Below are 24483 nucleotides of genomic sequence, written 5' to 3'. Positions count from 1 at the left end.
CCTAGGTACCAAATATGAAAAGAATCTAGTCAACGGTTCATTAGATACTCCAATTCACACATACGTACGGACGGACAGAGCCTAATACTATTTTTCCTAATGCTATATTATTATATATATTATCAAACCTCAACATTTGTTGATTATGGTATTTGGCACCAATAAACAATATGTCACATCATGAAAAAAGTAATCTCTTGGAGATATGTTTACTTTCAAATATAAAGAGATTTAAACATTATACAGCACTTGCTGCTAATACTTATATGTAATGCTTGAGTTTTGGCAGTAATGATTTAAAGCATCATTATAACAAAATTAGTCTGGGTCTGATGAGCTTGCTTTGTCTTACTCATAAAATTGCATGATAAGAAATGTAAAGGTCATTTGATCAGTGATGTGAAGAGTCACTGCTCAAAGTAAGTTCCCCGTCATTCTGTTTCCAAGATGAATTCTGTTTTCTTTGAAAAGCAAAATATTACCATGCACTGGGTGTAAGTTGCTAAAAATATGAGGTTGAATTCTTTTCTTTAAGGTTGCATCAGTGCAAGTCCCAAATGGTTTGACCAAGCTGTACAATGGATGTTCCAATGCATATAGATATTGCTGTCACTTTTAGACATGGAAAGATACATGACACATCTAATAACCCCCCCTTCCCACTCACCCCACACCCATTCCTCCACGCCACCCGTCTTGTGGATTAAACATCTTTGTTACAACAAAACAAACTTAAAACTGTCATGGTGAAAGTGTCCAATTACCATAGCAAATCAAAACGTATGTGTTCCACAGATGTTTTTTTGTGTGTGTGTGTGTGTTAGTTCAAAAAGAATTAAAATAATGAATAATAAAAAAGGCACATCTTCATTCAACACACATTTTACCAGTACATTTGGATAATGCAATAATGCCCTTCCAAGAATGCCAAATAAGCTTTAGATGTAAGGTGGGGTTTGCAACTCATAACAATATTCCATATCATAGCTAGATGATCTGGCAAAATATCTGAACTACATATTCACATAAAACTGCATATTCAAGCAACACTTAGTAAATCTGTAAACAGTTTGATTGTGTGTTTGATACCTGAATATATTGTACACAACAATGTTTCTGTACTTAAACAATGAACAACATATATACAATTGATATACACACAACCAGTTACTATGACAATACACAGAACAGGTCACAAACATGTTTGAATACTCATATACTCAGTTTGAATTCAACCATTAAGGAATATTACCATCTTAAAAGAATACAAAAACCATTTCATAAACAAAGAAGTTCAAGTTAAAATACACCCTGATTACTCAAGGTAAAATATTCTCCATTCTTATAATAACACATTCATCAAATAGTTTTCATTGCAGGTCTGATCTGAATGTTGTAATGTCAAAAATCCAGGGTTATCAAAACATTTTGAGCTTAAATATTTCTGATAAGTATACAAGTCACTGCTGACATTCCCTCTTCAATGTGCCAGTGTGTTTCGCTAGGTGGTCATTGAGGACCCACAGTTTCATGTTCAGGTTTATCCATTTCTGCCATTTCAGTTGGGGTACATGTGATCATATGTGACATAACCAGAAACTAGCCACATGTGCATGTCAAAATTACAGTTATTTGAATGCTAAAAGAAATTCTTTAATATGATACAGTTACTTTTATCATGCACATATCTGAAGTATTTTAGGCTCAAAATGTTTTAAAAGCCCCTCGTACAGTCCATTCAATTTCATCTTTACAATTACAAATAGATTCTTGTTTAGCCAGGGTGAAAAATCACATCTTAACAAATTCATCACCACAGATTTGATTTGAGATCTGGTTTGGCTGGCACAGTGCCAATAATACATGAATCTGTTCCTTCATAATTGAGAAAGTGTATGTCAGTATTTCTAACCCCACATCTGACAGGTTCATTTATCTTGTATTTGATAGTACTATCCTGTATCTGATATCATAAACACATATTGATGATTATATCTGTCACTTAGTAAGAGAATCACCATGACAAGACACTGAGTTTCGCCTTTTGTTGCCCTCAGCAATATTCCAGCTGTATGGCACTGGTCTGTATATAACCAAGCCTGGACCAGAAAATTCAATGATCAACATCAGGTGAATCGTTCTACTTATTTGTGATATGATGACATGTCAACCAAGACGGTGAGCATGACCACCTGATTCCATTAGTTGCCTCCTATAACAACCATGTTACTGAAGATCACTTCTAACATGGATCTTCATGGGTCTGTGACAAGACAAAGTAATTTTTTTGGTTAGTGATTTGAAGCTCAATAGTGAGACATTCTTTGAGAAACCTCTCCTTGAAGACAAGGGTCATAAAAGGTTTTCATACAATGCTTGTCATAAGGGATGACTTACAAGATAGGGTGGTCAGACTCACTGGCTTAGTTGGTTCAAGTTACTGCATCAGTTACTAGATTGTTTGGTCCAGAATTTGTGACACACAGCCATCATCTATGTAATATAAGGGTGTGAAGAATTAAACAACAAAGGACTCTTAACCTAGTCAATGAATGAATGAGTCTATTTTAGCAATATTCCAGCAATATCAAGGCAGGGGACACATAAGGTGGGACATCAAACCCAGGTCTTCGGTGGGATGAATAAATACTTAACCAGTAGGCTATCCCACCACCCCTTAACCAAGTGAGGAATAACACTGCTCTGGATTGAGAAGTCAAGATCAATAATTTTCTGACTGAGGATGACTATAAATATGTGATGTATCTATGAAATGAGATAAAAAAATACATCCATGAATTGATTTCTTCATGAAACAAAAGCAAACAACCAGCATAACATATACACTAATATACTGACATACTGCAAATGGTAGAATCCAACAACCTATATATGCAAGTACAAAATATGAAACAGGAACATAAAAGCCATCTAACCTTGAATCTGAATAATAAATCTCACAAAGGTAGTTCATGTAATGATGACCTTCTCTGAGTAATTGATAATTAAATGATTACCTGAATATAAAATAATGTATGTAAATAATAAAATATATTTGTGAAAAAGAGAAAAAATACTATTACATGTCAGCAAGGGTTTCTTCAAATACTTACAAAATTATTAAATATTGCACAAAAACCTCAACCAACACGTCTTTAAAGGAAATAGTCTTTGTTACATATTTGCCTTAAAAACATCGAATGATTTGAAAATATATCTAATGCAACAAAAATTCATTTGGAATCATGTAAAAAATCTTCAACAGAAGATAAGCATAGTAGAATCAACTTAACTGGATACTGTTTGTTTTCAACACTTCACATAAAAACACTCTTTAGTGAAGGATTAGGAAGCCAAAACTCCCTCATGTGACAAAGTTTTAAACTGAATCAAAGATTAACAAATACTGTTAGCTCATCATAAAATAGCATTTACTTGAACTCTATATCCATAGAAATCTCTCAGTTGTTCAATACCTCCTTGAACACAGCCTTACTTGAACCATTTCTAACTAATCACGATGGACAAAAACAAACAAATATCAGACTAATGTGATCATTAATCAGATCTTTATAAATATTGCACAAACACTGGCTCAGTCTTTACTGAAAACAATGAGTAAAACATGACTGTTCAACAACTGCTTCTAATGCTCAATGATTTGACATAAAAATTCAGATCAAGACGCAGGAATGTTCATCCAAAAAGCAACATCAGATCAACAATAACAAACAGTGTTCAGGAAAACAGTTTCCTGCTGAATCATCATAAAACTCTTTTCAAAGACTTCAGAGTCATCTATAAGAAAACGCTTCTCTCCAAACGTGTGAAAATGATGTACTGACAAGAGAGAAATATGTAAACATTGCAATATCAAGTTGAAAATTTCATCCAAAATAAATCTATTTTCAAATTGGGCAACTTGAAGAAAAGTTTGATTTCTTCTGAATTTTTAAGCTTACAAAACAATGTAGTTGCTTAGCAACTGACGTTTGGAGGGATTGTTCTGCAAAGCACTATAAAATACTCAACATTGTTGTAACACTAAGGCTGATATTTATTAATCAGCAGACTGCTTCTCGTAAACATTGAGGAGAAAGCCATCTTATATTCTCACTCTGAAACACATTACTTAGAATTGACACCCACACACAGGAAGACTCAAATTACAAAACTTTCAAGAGTGATGGACTTTGATGGTATTCATCTCATGATGAATTCACACTTGCTGAATACTGATTAGAAAATACACAACATTGGACGGTCTAGATATCAAAACAGCACAACAACTTATACATCAAACTTAAAACAGGATGCATTTGCTGATAAGGCTACTCTAATTCTGAACATTTACATGTAAAATGCACTACTTGAGTAAATTACTGTTTAAGTTTTATTAAATTTTATACATTCTTTTATGATAGAACATTACTTTAACATGCTTAAGACATACCTCAAGTCATGCTTTCTATAAAAATATATATACTGATTTCTTTAAGTTGAGATTATTTTCTCAGACAGAAGATGTCAAAATTGATGTTGGTGTATTTCAGGCAAGGTCAGTTTTTCCCAGATTTGTATATACTTAATTCCTCCGCTGGCGTGAATACATACAGCCCCTGGGTACCAGTGACATGTTTCAGACAATGACATAAAGTGAATACAGTTTTACACCACTTTTAGCAACATTCCAGATAGAGTGGGAAATTAAAATCTGTCCTTGGGCCTGAATCTGACTGAAAACCACTGTTACCCCAAGGTTGTTTTCTGCAGGTCCTTATGACCGACAGCTTTATCATCCCCAATAACTACAGTATTATTTTTTTAGAAAATATCATTTATTGATTTCTAGTTTGAATCTCAAACAGTAGCTGTTGTCTACAATTTAAATTACTTAACAGAGGTTAAAAAATCCCATCGCCTGATCCCGGGACGTGTCAGATTTCATATCGGGCAGGCAAGTTATGATATCTTACTTGTCCATGGGCTACTAGATAGTTTCCACCTATGGTTTCAAACTGCAAACAAACCTGGATTTCATTTCATATCTGCTCAAAATGTAGCTAATACATTTCACAATAATGATAAAGGAGGGTTATCTCACTTTGCTATTTATCACTCTTGATTATGTAATGTAATCAGGAGAAGTGGAAAATTAGTCAGGACAAGTTACTTTCTTTAAGTCACTTGCCCTGTGACAAGTAGCTTTTAAACAATATTTTGAACCCCTGCTTAAGTTATCTCTTTTAACCTCAAATACGTCCTTCAAAAATTTGAGGGTGTGCAAGTTGTATCAGAACGTTATATTTTTTTTATCAAGTCATATTGACATATTTCAATAAACAAAGACTAATGCAGAACTTATATCATGTTTTTGTTGAGGACAATCTAGAAAGTTATTTTGACCAAATTTAGATTTGTGTTATTGTACTTACTTACTTAATTTGGTGGGACCTTAATGACGTATTCCATACACAATTATAAGTCAGTCATATAAACACAGTGAGTATTGCAGTTACATCATGCTGTGTCAGTCAATGGACATGGATATTTATGATGCTGACAAGCATAGAAAACAATATCTGACCCACCAGGATTCATAACAAACAACAATCAAAATATATATTGAATGATAATAATTCTAAGAACACCTACTCTATTACTTTATTGTCATAAATCCTAATCCACAAAATTAATCCTCAGAATTTTCAAATCCTTTTCGCTTTTACCTATACATAATTAGCTGTCAAGAAAATATGATAGCCAATCAAAATCAGAGTCGTCAGCTTTCAAAAGGGAAAATGCTCACCTCCTGACTAATGTTTAGTCCCTGAATATATAAATATATTTTTGACAGGAACAAATAAAGCCATTTAATTTGAAAAAAATTCAAGTGAGATGGGAGATGATGTCACAGGGGTAAAGGATGTTTGGGGAGTGCTGTAGGGACACAGACTAGCACAGAAAAAACTGTGTTGCCAAATTGTAGTACTGTTGTTTTCTATTTGGTGTCATTTCCAGAAAGCTATATACCAACTCTGATTTACTTACATAATAATTATAAAAAGTGGAGTTGAATGTTTCAATTAGACAAGTTAACAAAATGTTGTCATCCTTCACAAGCTATGAAGGCATTTCGTTGATGGAAATTAAGGCATATTTCTTGATAAAATCATGTTTTAAAAATAGAAATTATGTCAAGATAATAGCATGAGATGAGTAATGATTGACTGTAATTTAAGCAATTCTAAGTATGTTAAATGTTTCAAGTTTTCTTAAACGTCAGTAATTAATTATAGATTTTTTACTACTGCTTTTAGTCAGATGAAGTTTGCAAACATTCTTATAATAATGACAAACCACTAATAGAGAAGCCATTCACAAACTGAGTAACTAGCCTCTAGGAGCATCATGGCATTGGGAATAACAAGGGAGAATACTAGATGATCTTGATCTGATCAAAGCTTCAAAAGAGTTACCTGCCCTTGTTGTGTACAAACCCAGGAAACCGGAGCAGGATAGAAATTAACACGAAAATAGTCAGTATAAATCTATGTTCACTTCAACTTACTATGGAAATATAAAATATATCACAGATACGACAAGTAGAACCGAACCAATGGCATCATTTCGCGTTTCTTCTTGTCTGAGAGATCCTTGATGAGATATCCCAGATAGAACCAATCCCCACTGCTGTGAGTCGTGTACGTCTGAATGTCCACGTGAGGCTTGAAATTAAACGATGGCAAGTACATTGAGTAGATAACCTGCTGGTCAGTGTTCATTAACGATTGGTCAAGCAGCATTCGGACCGCCTTCATGTAGTCTTTGGTATACATATACAGAACCTCTGGCCTACCGAGAAACATTGCACCACAAACCCATACCTGATTCTGCAATATGACCTGTACAGGGGTCAAGGTTGCATCAAAATCATTGACCTCACTGTAGGCAACTTTGTTTTCATCCCAAAATGGTGGTGTTTGGATGTGGAATTCAGTGCCTTCATCAGCAATGTCACGAAATAAACCTATGTCTAACCAGCTGAGATATTTTGTTTTGTACAGCCGTTCTCTTATGACTTTGTTCACTAACTCAAACTTGGCATGCATGACGCAGGAATAGTTCTCATTTACTGTGTTTGGGTGATATTTTGGGTAGTGTTGTTGGCGATAGATGTCTCTGATTTCCCTAGCAAGAGAAAATGACCACAGTTTTCTTCTTTCAAGCAAGATTATTTTGGACTGGTTTGAAGAAAAGGTTTGTCGGAGTTTAACAAAATGGTCGTAAACATCCTGACTGTCTGTGAAAACAACAAGAGGGTTGTTGAGACGGGCAAATACCTGCATCCACTGAGTGTAAAGGCGAGGAGTGTAGCTGTACCTTATGCCTTTAGTGAATTTGCCAAGGTTGAAGTATGCTGTGATGATGGTGACGTCATCTGACAGATGCCCCTCCATCACGTGACTGTGGACATCCTCCAGGCCGGCATCTCCTCGCCACATAAATTCTGATATCTACAAGACAGATATGAAGACTACATGAAATTTGTAACAGATGTTTAACAGCAAGACAAACATTGTCATATCATATACAGAATATTACAGGAGATAAGCCTCTCTCATAGATAAATTAAGGTCCTAACTTGAACAGGGCTCCAGATACTATAGGAGTACTGGAAAATTACGAATACATTTAGAGTACTGAATGTAATGCAGCAGAGTATCAGCAATCTTGTGTTTCAATTCATATATGCACCACATCATTGCTACTCTTGTGTAAACAGGTCAATAAACAACAACACAATACTTTCTCAGATAAATACATCTGCAAATGATTCCAAAACTACACATCATTGCTGTGGTGCATATCTGCTGCATACTCCCAGTTATTTTCTACCTAATATATTTCGTATCCTTACACGCTGAGACAGCCATTACCTAGAGCCCTGCTTGACCAGTAAAATCAGTAGCAAAATGGTACAACTGGGCTGAACTGTTTGAAAGGCAAATAGAAGTACTCAACATGTAGCCAAGAGTTGTGGAGGTCTCCTAATCAGACCACAAGACAAAAAGTTGCTCTCTTGGATGTACAATGTAAAACATAAGCATGCTTGTTGAGAATAGTATCTAATAACAATTTTACCCACCCCTAATGTGGGCATACATGTTATTTTCATTTATATATGATAACAATCACTGTTGATATTGTTACCAGAGTGTATTTTTCTGTAAACTGTAGTTTTGGGTGATAGTTATTGTGGGTCTCGTTTCATATCATAAATGTTGAGTGGTATTAGTATTTTAGTGGCAGGCCTTTAGGGTAGTTCTCTATAGTTACCTCCCTTTGAGAATGTTTGACTGAGATAAACACAAGGCTGGCCAAGAAAATTTTATGTTAACGGCGATGGTGGCACATGTGCTCGAATATTTAAGAATCAGTGACTGTGTATATAAAGGCTGGATGTGCTGACAACATGGGCACACACATGCATAACTGGTGTACACCAAACTGCCTGCCTTTGTCAACACTTGACCTACATGACTGTTCACTGTTTTACATTCAGTATAACTGTTTCTCACTCTTAAATCAAGACTTTGGTGAGCTGATGTTATATTTGTGACCCATAACTTTAGATTTGACTCAGTTGCATTGTACATGAAACCTCTGTTGTGAATCTTTGTGTCTTGCCCTTTGTTCCGGACACATTACTGAAAATTTTACACTTGTCAGTGTTATACTTTGCTGGTTCTGAGGGGATTTCTTACACCTTTTGTCGCGGTAAATTTTTAACAGTAACAATATCAACAAGACAAAATTTTGTGAAACTGAGGAAACAGAAATCTGAACCCATGAGAAGACATACCCATGGTATATAAAAACTTTAATCGATTTTTTCTTATTCGAAACATTTGGAGTATCATGACATGTGCTGCACTTGTTAATTTGATTAGCAATTAAAAAACAGAAAGCTCATAACACCCAATGTTATGAAATCATCACCTCAGTATGTTTCCTGAAAACTAAAATATACAAAGAATAAATTATCAGCTTAACATAAGTATTCAGTGACAATCATTAGAGGAGTAGATCATCTTCTCATTAAATGTCCAACAAACAGTAGTAATGACAAGTGATGTAATGGTGCATCCAACTATCGATGGATTCCAACTGTTGAGTCTCCAATAGCAATCAATCGATGGTGGAAATGAAAACTATCGATGCATGGACAGTATGTGTGATTATCAATAGTTTAGTAATTGACTATCGATGCATGGATAGTATGTGTGATTATCAATAGTTTAGTAACTGACTATCGATGCATGGATAGTATGTGTGGTTATCAATAGTTTAGTAATTGACTATCGATGCATGGATAGTATGTGTGATTATCAATAGTTTAGTAATTGACTATCGATGCATGGATAGTATGTGTGATTATCAATAGTTTAGTAATTGACTATCGATGCATGGATAGTATGTGTGATTATCAATAGTTTAGTACTTGACTATCGATGCATGGATGTATGTGTGATTATCAATAGTTTAGTAATTGACTATCGATGCATGGATAGTATGTGTGGTTATCAATAGTTTAGTAATTGACTATCGATGCATGGATAGTATGTGTGATTATCAATAGTTTAGTAATTGACTTTCGATGCATGGATAGTATGTGTGATTATCAATAGTTTAGTAACTGACTATCGATGCATGGATAGTATGTGTGATTATCAATAGTTTAGTAATTGACTATCGATGCATGGATAGTATGTGTGATTATCAATAGTTTAGTAATTGACTATCGATGCATGGATAGTATGTGTGATTATCAATAGTTTAGTAATTGACTATCGATGCATGGATAGTATGTGTGATTATCAATAGTTTAGTAATTGACTATCGATGCATGGATGTATGTGTGATTATCAATAGTTTAGTAATTGACTATCGATGCATGGATAGTATGTGTGATTATCAATAGTTTAGTAATTGACTTTCATAGATAAATGATCAGCACATAATACATTATCGGATTATGTTCTCGTGCAGACTTGCACTGAAACTACTTCAGCTTGTATTTATTTCATATGGGAAATCACTTCAAACGAGGCAATTTAAGGAGAAATAAAACTACTCCAATAGTATTAGTACAAGCTAGTCACAACAGTATGTAGCAATTAGGGCTCTCACGAGTACTTGGGTACTAAATCCCTGTTTCACCCGCAAATAAGCACTGTAGACAGAAAAAAACAGCGCAGCAAGCAATACCCGGGCACTTTGGTAATTACCAGGTTCCATTTATGTGACAATTCAGAACTACCTCATGAAGTGATATGAAGATTGCTCAAAATCAGTACTCAAAACAGTATTCACCATTGCCGTTGCCCTAACTAGGGACATGTGACAAGTGTAGTGTTACTCAATATATGATTAGTCTTCAGTTTAAAACCAAATGTATTCACACTAAGAAGTCTAAAAAACATAAGTTCTGTTTTATACATTTTATTCTTTAAGTTCAAACTTTACAAGATATCTAAAGCAGCACCAATTAATGACTGATCTGTCTAAATATCCTCCAGCACATGAGTTTTTCCGCAATTCAACCATGATCAAGGTTCACTGACTATTTGACGTATCGTCTATAGTCCCTTTGCAGTGAAAACGTACCGATGAATTTCACTTTAAACAACAACAAAAATAACTGGAACAAATTGAAATTAAGACTGCGAATTTTCATAATTTTACCTTGCCAATTGTGCATAATATTTCAGAATTTGATTCACCTCCTGTTTTACAAATGATCATAGTTTCAGATAGTTATTATTGGTCTGAATTACAAAGGGGTACGAACATTAAATGAAACACCGAAAACAAGTTGGGTTGATCACTTGCTGACATCGTTATAAATGAAACCCCGTCATTAAAACTGCTCATTTTGATCTCTAATTACCTTAAATCGACCTTTTTGTCAACCGTGCACAATTCTCAACCTCAAACGAAATTTCAACCAATCAGAGCGGCGCGTCTCCATGACGTAATAGTGGGTATAGAAATGGGGGTCTGTGCAGTAATCATCTACATTTCAGGGGTTAAACTATTTCGTTTACATGTTTGTACAAACCTGAAATCGCGAAAGCTGTTGAGAAAAATGAAAGCTATATGTTCTCACAATCTACTATCATTTAGTTTTGTCTCCTGCTTTACCTAGTTTTCGAGTTACAACCCTTGTTTTCATAGACGATTCTGTCAAAATCACTTGGTGTTGCTTGGTTGTAATCCGTGTTAGGTGGTGTAAACCTACACATTAATTGTCATTATTTACTTGATGCTCAGTTAATGAAGTTATAACAGGTATAATTAGTGGTAACGCCACTTAGATTACCCGACAAAGGCCCCCATCTGGCATTTCTTTTGTCTGTATCGATCAAAGGATTAACCAATAACACGCTGATTGATTAATTAGTTTTATGGGGATTAAAATGGGGGAGTTGTCAAGAGGTAGTGTTTATGTATGTACATTTACTAATCTATACTGAATACACTCTGTTGTATCTGAGTCTATGTAAAACAACACCCTTCTTTCAAAGGATTAACCGCCAATACATCGATTGATTGCTCATAACTAAATAACCTTTTTAAAAGAATGACGCACATTATGCAATTAGTTGCCAGGTGTGCCATCTTGGGTAACCAATGAAACTATACAGCAATGTGAAAAACCTGAGACGATACATCACGTTTTCGTATATTAGACTGTTAAAAGACACATCACTTGGGAAATCTGCAGATGAATTATAATATCACTTGTTTTTGTGGATATTGATGGATACATTCCTCGAAGAAAGTAATAGCCTGACATTGCTCCTATAACTTTAATATTAATATTTGCATTTTTGTTTTTAATACGTTGTCGTAGCTTTCAACAGAATCATTGTTTTCATCGTTAATTGTAATGATGCAACTAGGGCACACTAGGGCGTGCATGCGAATTATGATTCATATAGGAAAACTATGAAATGTCTGCATATTACATTCCTGTTATACATTCGCAGATCGCTTCTTTTTATTAAGTTGCAAGCAAATGCATGCAAGTATGATTATAAAGTAATTAGGATTATGAGACCAAGTATAAAGATGTATACTGACAAGTGTCTACATACTGGTGAGTGAACGTTACAAACCAAGTAAATTTAGCAAGAGAAGAAATTTATCGCGCAGTATTTTCACTTCGACCCCGACCTCGCTTATATTATGTTACAGGTTGTGTCATGCAAACTCCTTTCGGTAATGATTCAAATACATATTTATGTAGTTTTGATTTTCTAACTTGATGAGAACCAACCATACATAATCTCATTAATTCAAATGGATTTGACTTCACGATTTTCAAAAATGGCGGCACGCTGTCTTGGGATGAATGCTATATAAGTTTGTTTTCACCGACTTAAAAAGGGACAATTACTTTCTACTAGTAGTAAAATATGTATTTTATTGATGGACAATAGGATTTTGCATGACATTGCTTATAACATAACAATTTCACTCTTGGAAGTGAGGTGGAGGTCTATATAACACTGCAATATAAATGTCACGTTGACCCCCACCTTGCTTCCTTGGAAAAAGTCCTTATGTTAAAAGTTGTGTCATGCAAAATCCTTTTGGTCATGATTCAAATGCATATTTAACTACCAGTAAAAAATAGTTTTGATTTTCTAACTTGATAAGAACAAATCATAATTTCAAAAATTCTAACGGACTTTAGCCCGTGACATCACGATTTTCAAAAATGGTGGCGCCCTGTCTGAGGATGAATGTTATTTAAGTTTGTTTTCACTGACTTACAAAATCAAAATTACTTTCTACTGGTAGTAAAATATGTATTTTCTTGATGGACATTAGGATTTTACATGACATTGCTTATAACATTGGAATCGGTCTTGGAATCGGTCAATATAAGGGTCAATATAATATTACTTACGATAATATTGTCACTTCGACCACAACCTCGTTTCCGAGGAAGAAAGCGTCATATCCATGCAAAATCCTTTCGGTCAGCAATGTGTAGTAAGCAGTCTTGATTTTATAGACTCGATGAAACTTGAACTCCATTTTCTATCCCCGAAGCGTGGTTGGGGGCAAACCATCTGATTTAGTATATACCACAGGCTTCCACAAAGCTCACTTCGCACACACTAACAGCCAATTTAAGCACAAACTACAAAGTCTGGTGGAAATCTGTGCATAGTGACACCATCACCCGACCCCAAGGAACAATTTCTATTCCTGTACATAGTTTGTTTCACTTCATGCATGTAAGCATTGTACAATGTATATAGGAGCGGGTTTCACTAAGTTGGGATAACTTGTACCCAATCCATTCTCTGGAATAAATATGTTTAAAAGAAAGAAGGAACAATTGACGGCAACACAACAATTCGGCATGTCTTTGGTGACGTCGAGAAATCAGCAAAATGACGCGCTTCCTACACATTGTCTATACATTTAACGAGAAATTGTTCCTTCTATTACGTCACTGTAGGGCTCTGGCAACAGGATTACGTAACCTGTCTGCGGTTTCATTTGCGGGCGAGAGAGAAGCAGACGGCTTTTTAGCAACTTTTAAGCGCTTGGTATTAATTAACCACAAGTTTTTTTTTAAAAAAATGGTGTTTCGTTTATGACTAACCAAAAGTCTTTCATATGCAGTAATAAAAAGGGTACCAAAAAATTGAGTTTAGTGGTCCTTTAATAAACATTCTGGACAAAAAAGAGGAAGGGAGGACGGAGAGGCACCTGTGCAGCTATGGCTCTTCGCGCTGTTGATAGTCTGGGATAAGAGAATACTTGGCTTACTCTACCTCTGAGTGAACCAACATGTCACATTACTCACTGGTGTGGGGCGAGCATCCCAAGAACTTGCGCTGACGCGGAGGTAAGCAACTGAAAACAAAACCAGTATCATCAATAGATTGCACATTACCCAGACTATTGTGAAAACAGGATTAATTAAGAAGGGGCAAGCTTAAAAGTGTTAAAATACAGCCTTAGACAAGGAATTTTCACTCTAAATCCTGGAAATTAATTACAGTGGAAGCTGTCAAAACTGGCATCTGTCCAGTCTGGCAAGTTAGCAACAGTGGCATAAAATCTCAAGCCCATCCATGCCTTGTACATTTATCCTCAGCTGTACAATCCACCACATTGTTGTAAACCGGATTATTTCTTCAGTCCCAAAGAGTGCTGGTTTAGGCAGGTTCTACTGTATGACAAATTTTAAAGAGCATGTCATAATTAGCCTGCTGAGGAAAAATATCAATCACAAAACCTACAGATCATGTGTGTGAAGCCCATGTCTGGTGTCACCAGTGATGATATTGCTGGAATATTGATAAAAGCAGCATAAAACCATAGTCACACACTACAGATCATGGTCATAAATGGGTGTGATCTTGGTTTAAATTATTGCAAAGCATCATTTGTTTTGTTCACTTCACAACATGCATGGGTAAAAGCCCTAAAATATGGCCTGAGGCCTCCACCAATAAATGTTGAAAGTCCACGCTGGTAATATGAGGGCCTGGTAAAGCATTGAGATGATGTAGTGTAGTGTATGTTCAGCTAATTACTGCAGAGGCGGTTATGAATCACTGATTATGCTGACAGTGTCTATAATGGATGAGTAAAATTACAGACACTCATAACTACTAATGGACAGCAGGTATTTTTGTGCATCTCCTCGGAGGCAGTATTTCTCTTATCTTTGACAAAACCTAAACACTGCATTCTGGGTAATATGCAAACTAATATACATTACTTCATCTGGCCAATGGGGAGGTGGGGTAGCTGACTATAAGTGGTTCACTTGTCATGCAAAGGCACCAGTTCGATTCTCCATATATGGCTACAATGTTTGAAGCCCATTTCTGGTGTTCCTGCCATGATATTGCTGGGGTATTGCTAGAAGTGTTGTAAAACCTAACTTACTCATTCGTTCAGTGTTTTATTATCAACCGCAGTAAATACAGTTCCGAAACCCTCACATACTGATTCTAGTTGCCTTTCATGGCAATCAATTGGTCTAGTCACTAACACAGCATATTTTCATGAAGGAGCAGGTAGTGTGACTTGGGTGACTTCATGTTTGCTCAGTCTGCCTGCCCTTGTGACAATGTTGTGAAGAACAGAATGAAACAACACTTGGCCTAAATCAATCTCTATTAAGGTGGGGAGGGAGGGAGGTTTAGACATGTTAGATTATAAAAAAGTTTAAAAACCTGTAAAATCCTAAGAAACCTAGCCAATAAAAACTGATGGAAACAAATAAGGGAACACATGAAGGCACAAGTGTTGCTTTATTGTTTTCGAAGTTTCTTCACAAGCCTTGTATTGCCCTGTAGGTGAAAATCTGAGAATAAAGAGAGGAATATTGAAATGTAGTGGTGTTCCATTATCTGTTTCCCTCAGTATATGATTAACTAACTTCTGTGTTTTCTTTCAAACAAACTCTTTTTGTCAAAATCTAACGTCCAACTCAATTTAAATATATGGGGGGTTATGTCACAAATTAAAGATCAAAGTGTTGAGTGAGGAAGTTTAGTTTTACACCAGACTTTGCAATACTCCAACAATATCATGGCAGGGGACACTAGACTTGGGCTTCATATCTTGTACCCATGTGGGGAATCGAATCTGAGCCTGTGTGAAGGCTTTTAATCACAAGGTTACCCTACTGCCCTATACTCAATGGTAAATCTGATCATCAATAACCCAAGACAACTGGATCAGGTGGTCAGCCTTGCTGACTGATTGATGCATGTCATTATATTCCACTTATGTCAATCAATGTCATTGCTGAAATGTGGCTGAGTACAAATAAACAACAGCGAAAAGTAAATAAAGTCTGACTTACAAAATAGGACATAGGAAGTGTACAGGATGCCCACGAAAAGCACAAGTCCCTTCAGATAGTGCTGCCATTCTTTCAGCCAGTCCCCTCGGGCCCCGAACATCATCAACAGCTGAAACGACAACATCATCAATGTCTGAAAAAACACTGTCAACAGTTGAAACAACATCAACAGATGAAACCACAACATCATCAATGGCTGAACAAACACTGTCAACAGCTGAAACATCATCAACAGCTGAAACCACAACATCATCAGTGACTGAACAAACACTGTCAACAGCTGAAATATCCCCAACAGCAGAAACCACAACATCACAAATGGCTGAACAAACACTGTCAACAGCTGAAACATCATCAACAGCTGAAACCACAACATCATAAATGGCTGAACAAACACTGTCAACAGTTGAAATATCCCCAACAGCTGAAACCACAACATCATCAATGGCTGAACAAACACTGTCAACAGCTGAAACATTATCAACAGCTGAAACCACAACATCATCAATGGCTGAACGAGCACTGTCAACAGCTGAAATATCCCCAACAGCAGAAACCACAACATCATCAATGGCTGAAACCACAACATCATCAATGGCTGAAACATCATCAATGGCTGAACGAACACTGTCAACAGCTGAAACATTATCAACAGCCTAAAACCACAACATCATCAATGGCTGAACAAACACTGTCAGCAGCTGAAAGATCATCAACAGCTGAAACCACAACATCATCAATGGCTGAACGAACACTGTCAACAGCTGAAATATCCCCAACAGCTGAAACCACAACATCTTCAATGGCTGAAACATCATCAATGGCTGAAACTACAACATCATCAATGGCTGAAACATCATCAATGGTTGAAACCACAACATTGTCAACAGATGAAAACAAGAGTCATCAGAAAATGACATATCCCCCCGGCCCCTACATGTTTGAAAGGACAAATAATGTGAGAGTTGCTCATTGTTTTTTTTGACTAAGTTTGAATTGTTTCCATGGAATTCATGAAAATTATAAATGCCATATATCTGTAACCTGCAAAGTCACAATTTCAAGATCTGTATCATATATCTGCCAAGATCTGTTGACAGATATGAAATGGTTTTCAAGTTGTGCTCTGGGAACGAAGCCCACCCTCCATTTTGAGACTAAGTCTGAAACGTTTCCATGGAAACCAAGAAAATAATACATCACAAAAACCTTTAAAAACCAAAAGGCACCACTTTGGGGTCTGCCACACATATCTAGAAAGTTTTACTAACAGATGTTAAGAAGTTTTTGAGTTCTGCTCTGGAAATGAAACACACCTCTCACTTTTCAGACTAGGTCCAAAATGTTTCTATGGAAACCAAGAAAATAATAAATCACAAGATCCTTTACATAGCAAAAGGCACCACGATAGGTTCTGATTGATATATCTACCACCTTTTGCAGAAAAACATTGAATGGTTTTTGAGTTCAGCTCCGGGAATGAAGCCCATCCCTCGATTTTGAAACTAACTCCAAAACGTTTCCATGGAAACCAAGAAAATAATATATCACAAAAGCCTGTAGAGAGCAAAAGGCACCACTTTGGGGTCTGCAACACATATCTGCTAAGTTTTACAGACAGATATTAAGATGTTTTTGAGTTCTGCTCCAGAAACAAAACACACCTCTCACTTTTCAGACTAGGTTTCCAAAACGTTTCCAAGGAAACCGAGAAAATAATACATCAGTGTATCCTGTACATAGCAAAAGGCACCACTTCAGGTTCTAACTGATATATCTACCAAGTTTTGCAGAAAAACATTGAACGGTTTTTGAGTTCTACCCTGGAAATGAAGCCAAATGTCCGAAACGTTTCCATGGAAACCAAGAAAATAATAAATCACAAAAACCCGTACATAGCAAAAGGCACCACCTTAGGTTCTGATTGATATATCTACCAAGTTTTGCAGAAAAATATTGAACGTTTTTTGAGTTCGAAACGAAACACACCTCTCACTTTTGAGAATATGTCTGAAACATTTCCATGAAAACCATGAAAACAATAATTCACAAAAACCTGTAACTACCAAAAGGCACCACTATATGTTCAGATTGATATATCTACCAAGTTTTGCAGAAAAATATTGAATGGTTTTTGAGTTCTGCTCCAGAAACAAAGCCCATCCCTCCATTTTGAGACTATGTCCGAAACGTTTCCATGGAAACCGAGAAAATAATACATCACAAAAACTTGTACACAGCAAAAGGCACCAATTTAGGTTCTGACTGATATATCTACTAAGTTTTGCAGAAAAATATTGAACAGTTTTTGAGTTCTGCTCTGGAAATGAAGTCCACCCCACCATAAGACTAACACCAAAATGCTCCATGGAAAAACAAAAAAAATATAAATGCCAAAAATCTGTAAATAGCAAAAGGCACAACCATAGGCTGATATTACTATATCTATCAAGTTTGGTAATTTGGTAAAATGATATTGAACAGTTTCTGAGTTATGTTCCGGAAACAAAATGATTATGGACGGACTATATCCCTCCACATTACGTGCAGGGGGAATAAAAACACAACAGCTGTGACGAAAACATCATTAATAGCTGAAGCTGCATAATCACAGCTGAAACCACTACATCATCAACTGCTGACACAACAACATCATTGACAACTGAAACCAAATCATGATCAACAGCAGAAACTGCAACATCACTAACTGCAGAAACAACATCATCAACAACTGAAATCACATCATTACCAGCTGAAACCTCATCATCAATGGCTGAAACCACATCACAACAGCTGAAACAACATCAACAACATCATGACCGTATAGCTATGAGAAATATGGATGTAAATGTTGAATGAAAAGAAAGTCACAAAAAGCCGTAAGGGTGACTATGCCATTGGCACAAATGATTAAATTTGAAATGATGCCCAGAAAAAGTACATATCCTATAATTTATTTCTGTTTTCAGAGGATTTCCAATTTTGAGGAATATCATACAACTTCAGTAATTTTTGACAATACTTACCCCATTTAGATATGATGTTTATAACTGTTTGCCCCTAAAATGAGGCAGGGCAAGTACCTCTAGACAGAAATGATTTATGGCACTTCCTTTATGGCACTTCTTTCTGAACTGAGACTGAATAACTACCTCAACAATAAGCTTGCAAACTTTCATGAAAATGCAGTGATGCAGTGAGACTTGACCCCATTTCACACCATTAAAAAGCATGTAGGAAGTTCCATAACTCTGTAAAATGACAAACCTATGATCCCAGTTTGGGAACTCATTTCAAATTGTGAACAATATTGGCAGTGCATAACATCTCAGTTCTCTAAAATGGATAGATATTGAGAAAACATATTTTACACTATATGCATCAAGTCGAAACACTCAAGCAAGCCCATAACTCTGTAAAACAATGAGTATAACACAAATTTTAGGATTAAAATATCTGTGCTCCAAATTAAACAGTTTTAATCAAATTTGTCCCCATTGTAAACCCTGTTCCAGTATCCCCTGTCCCAGGATGGTGAAGTAGCCTACTGGTTAAAGTGTTGGACCATGCTCAGTACTCAGGTTTGATTCCCCATGGGTACAATGTGAGAAGTCCACATTTGGTGTCCCTGGTAGTAACCTACCCTACCTCCCTAGTAGTAGACTACCCCACCTGCCTGGTAGTAGGCTACCCCACCTCCCTGGTAGTAGGCTGCCCTACCTCCCTAGTAGTAGACTACCCCACCTCCCTGGTAGTAGCCTACCCTACCTCCCTGGTAGTAGACTACCCCATCTGCCTTGTAGTAACCTACCCTACCTCCCTGGTAGTAGGCTACCCCACCTCCCTGGTAGTAACCTACCCTACCTCCCTGGTAGTAGGCTACCCCACCTCCCTGGTAGTAACCTACCCTACCTCCCTGGTAGTAGGCTTCCTCATCTCCCTGGCAGCTCGAAGAAGTAGATAACAAGTAGAACAAAACATTCTTAACTAACTGTGCAAGGTAACTTTGGAAACATTTACATAATTCAGATCACTTGGCAATTGTCTTAAAATAATTATTATGTTGAGTGAAACACTCTGCTTCAGAGATATTGTTTTCATAGATGAAGAATGATGAAACGCTCTGCTTCAGAGATATTGTTTTCATATATGAAGAATGATCTGATCTTGGGTGTCTTTTTATGTAACTGTTCAAGATTATTTTCCTGAACACATAAGGACACAAATCTCCACTATAGGAGGTAAAATTGAGATAAGTAAATGTGTTAGTATTTCATGTTGGAATGTTATTTGAAGGTCTGCAGGAGACAGGAAACACAGACAAACATACAGACTGCCTTACACACAGGATTATAGCTATTGAGCAGCCTTCACAAAGCAAACTGAAGTGTGACAACACATACTGTTGAAATTTTTAAAAATTGTCAAACTTCTCATGTCATTTGAGCGCAATGGCTCTATCGGTGCAGTCATGTGACAATTTTGTTAACTGTGATTGGTAACGTTTCTGAACAACACCAGTTTGACATCAAATTCAAGTTTGATAACACCGAAAGATAACACAAAATTTGGTGACAATAGAGACTGATCCTGTTTCTTGCCAACAGTTTGATAACGCTGAAATTGGTGTTGGTGACAAGTTGGTGGAATGTCCACACTCTTAAACTGAAAACACCTGTTGTCAAACTTCAGTTTTCCATGGGAAGGCTGTGTAAAGAATGATCCAATCATCTAAAGGCTAACCCTGACAAAGACAAGCGATTTCTTCTACAATGTGTAACAACTGGAATGCTTCATTAATGGTTTATTTAATGATTTACAGTGAATACAGTGGTTTTACTTGATACAGAAATGATTTTTTTCAACATTTTTCAACAAAATTGGACAGTGAGTGAGTGAGTGTTTTAGTGAGTGTTTAAGTGAGTGAGTGTTTTTTCAAGTTGCATTTTGCAAGATACTACTTGTATGATGGTAAGGGACACCAGCAATGGGCTTCACACACTGCAGGTATATTGGGGACTAGAACCTGGGTCATGACAAACAAAAACTTCAGTCATAATGTTGTTACGCCGAACCCCCAACAACAAAAGTGTTTAAAAAGGAGTCAAGAATGTACATACTTTCACTCAAACATACTTGACAAACACAGTGATGATCCAGGAAGCACTGTCTGATCCATACAAGATAAATGAGGCTTTAGAAAATAGAAATGGGTAATGTAAATTAATAAAAAAAAATAGAAAGGATGAAACATTCTAAATCAGAAGTACTTCTTTCAGAGACCACCTACCTGGTAATTGTTCCAGTTTGTGCGTTTCACAAAACTACTGGTAATGCTTACATTTAAGTGAGTGAGTTTAGTTTAGCAATATTCCAGCAATATCAAGGCTGTTACATTTTCAACTTTACTGATGTACTGATAATTATATGTGTATTCATCTGCATAATTTAATGGTCTCTCATACAAATTATGGTAAAATGACACTGACCAAGTCTGGAAATTCATTTTGGGATGACACAGATGAAATTCAATATACATCAACTGCAAATATCAGTAAAAGGTTCAAAATAGGAAATGGCAAAACTTCCTAAGATTGCCTGTATACCACATTACACTTTTTGAATAAAATATATTGCAATATTTTGTTCTGGAATATTGTGTGTTATAAATACATGAAGTTTGTGATTATATCTATGGTTTAAGGTAAAATTTACAAATACTTTCATTCACATTTGAGCATATTGACAAAACAACATATTTTACATACAACAAATTTTACTACAAAAGTAATGTCCTAAAAGTCAAATCTATAGTATACAGATCCCAATACATCACATTATATTACATTACAGGTACCAGAATACAGTTTATTTACCAATACACAGCCCTAGCTATTGCTAATGCGAATGTCATACCAGACAATTATTTTCCAATGTGTAACTGAAAATCATCTATACATATTTTACCAGGATATGAAGCTTTTCTGGGTCTCTGCTAAGAAAACTTCAAATTAAAGAAAATATATAAATGAAAAAACCCAACCTTTGACTGAAATAACTTTTGTTCTTCCTGTTTACGTTCACTCAGCCTGGGTCCCAGGTAAATACCTGAGATGAAAGGAATTGTTGTTGCTGCACATAAATTCCAGGTGGCACATTTAAACTAATATGGTCTTCCTCGCGGGTGAAAGAAGTACATCTCCATCAATTAACATTCTTGAAAGTCACAGACAATGCATCCACTCATGAAAACATGAAATTGAGTTTGTTACAAACTAGACATGCAAATCCAGTTGAAAGGTATGTGGTATGTGGAAGGAAGAGGAAGCAGAATGAATGTTGAAGTACATGCTAAAGTGAGTAGGAAAAGGATGATGTGTTAAATGAGCCGCGCACCAATGTGCCGTCTTGGCCGTATGTTGAAAGGGCAGGGGCCTTGAACTAATGATGAGAATTATCAGCCTGACTGTGCCAGGGTCCCCTGAACACTCTCAGCTGCATATTATCTTTAATCTGTCAAACATTATAATAATAATAATAATAATAATAATAACAGTGCCAGGATCACCCAAACCCTCTCTGCTGCATTTTCATTCTAATCTGTAAAAAATAACAATTGTAAATTTTTTTTTTGCACTTTTTCCATACTTGGATATTTTCTTAAAGCTCCATGAGGGTTGATAGACATAGATTGGCAGCAAGGCTCTGTCATTATAACCCTTACTGCCAGGATATGGCTGCGGATAAGATAGCCTTGTGTTAAGGCTGTACTGAATGCTTTTCCCATGGATGTTTTGTAATTCAATCCCTTAAAGAAGTAAGTCTAACATGCCAATTTGTTAGCGGGACAAAGTGTTCTTTTCGTTTATAATTTTTAGAAATTATCATTTAAACAGTTAAATACTAAATAAAGACTGGTGCAAGTCTGGGGTGAGGCAACCCTCCTCTACCTCATTAGCAACATTCATATCAGTTCTCATTAACTCAGACTGCACAATTTCAATGGATATCAGATATAAAAATCTCAGTGTTTTGCTTTCTTTTAATGTGTGAGGCATTCCAAGATAACAACAACAGGACAGGTTTTATATTAATGCTTAATCTCTGAAAATACATAATTTTTATATAAATAAATACCTTCAACATTCATAGTGGAAACATTAAAATGTACTAGCAGTCCAATAGACTAACACTTTGTCTTTGAGTTCATGTAAGTTTGAAAGAAACAAATAATCCATTTTAAGTGAAAAGGAGAAAGGATGAGAACCTGAGACTGATTAAAATCTAGACTTGCTTCATTAGGATTTTTTAATCACAGACTGGCAGACGTCACGGTCACTGTGAAATAATAGGCAATATGAAAATACCTTATTCAGAATAACATCAAGTAGGGCAAGGAAAATTTAATGTGATAATGTAAAACTCTAAATACAAAAACAAAAATATATGATGAAATAAAAACACTTGTAATAAATAAATTAAAAAAATCATCATTTCACCACTATACCTACATGCCAACTTTGTCGAGGACATAGTCAACATTTTTGAAGGTCCAAATAGGAAAAGACTCTTACGGATGGTGTTAATTGTTATACCCACATAAACTGGGAGATGATAAATGTAAACTATATCTGAGTGAGTTAATTTTACACCGCTTTCAGCAATATTTCAACAATATCACAGTGTGTGTGTGTGATGATTACTACTGGAGAAGCATGAACAATGTAATAATGACCCCACCAAAGTTTTATGTACAATTGTGTCACTCCCCACCCTAATCCCCAAACACACACACCACACACACACCATGCCACGTCCAAATATTATGCAAATTTGCAAAACTAAGCAAAACTGATGGAATATAAACGCTAACAACATTATTGGAACACCCACTGACATGTCTTAGTGGCACAAACCTTTTCCATCTGGTCATAATATACTTGGTTATTTTAGCCGCATAGATTGACTCGGAGAGTCTATAATACATTATGAGAGACACAATTAGTGATGAGCGCTTGATTTGATCGGTACACGATACCTATTGCAAAAGCAAATTGAGACATATTTCAATTCAGGGTCCCGATTCGGTTTTTTTCCAAATTTCCACATATGATTTCGCTCAAGACGTTTTACCTTACGGAGAGATCGAGGTGATGATTAAGAGGACCTGTCTTCGTCATATTTGGGGCACACAGTAGATGTGAATGCAACTAGTGATAAAACGAAGGGTCGCTGTAAACACATTTAAAATATGGTCGGTGATATTCAACATAAACGAAAAGACGAATGCATGAAAATAACAATGGTTTACCATTTACATCTTCCAGCGCTCACAGCATCCCGGCTGGATGAGGATAGTGTTTACACGGTCAAGCTTCTTTCCGAGCTATGCGTGTCCTTGCATGAAAGTGCTTCAGACTAAACAGCAGTGATGGCATCAAAATGGCTTTCGAGAACCGACGGCTGGCACCTGACTTTCCTTTGCTTCTGTGACATACGTTTGCTGATCATCTGTACGGTTAATGGTACTTTTATTATGGAAACGGTGCTAAGCACACTTTGTTTCCAAA

The 24483-nt window shown here is 36.1% G+C and overlaps 1 protein-coding gene across 1 annotated transcript; it reads right to left on the bottom strand.

Moving 5' to 3' along the window:
• Positions 1–5325: 5325 nt before the first annotated feature.
• On the bottom strand, positions 5326–24267 carry LOC137268437 (uncharacterized). Its single transcript, XM_067803004.1, has 4 exons — positions 24225–24267; positions 15914–16022; positions 13895–13944; positions 5326–7517 (listed from the first exon to the last, which is right to left on the bottom strand). Exons 1-4 carry the CDS (start codon positions 24225–24227, stop codon positions 6591–6593), a joined length of 1089 nt encoding a protein of 362 aa, XP_067659105.1. The 5' UTR covers positions 24228–24267; the 3' UTR covers positions 5326–6590.
• Between the last annotated feature and the right edge of the window lie 216 nt (positions 24268–24483).

This window comes from Haliotis asinina, chromosome 16 (assembly GCF_037392515.1).
Source record: "Haliotis asinina isolate JCU_RB_2024 chromosome 16, JCU_Hal_asi_v2, whole genome shotgun sequence".
Taxonomy (NCBI): Eukaryota; Metazoa; Mollusca; class Gastropoda; order Lepetellida; family Haliotidae; genus Haliotis; species Haliotis asinina.
The sequence above is the reverse complement of the archived record's forward strand: the minus strand, read 5'-3'. Positions and strand labels throughout refer to the sequence as shown.

Excerpts from the sequence above, each read along its gene's own strand:
- LOC137268437 (XM_067803004.1), bottom strand. Across the intron at positions 13,945-15,913 it reads CACTTCCTATGTCCTATTTT|TTGCTTACCTCCGCGTCAGC; the intron begins GTAAGTCAGACT and ends TTTTGTTTTCAG. Across the intron at positions 7,518-13,894 it reads GGGATGCTCGCCCCACACCA|ATATCAGAATTTATGTGGCG; the intron begins GTGAGTAATGTG and ends TCTGTCTTGTAG.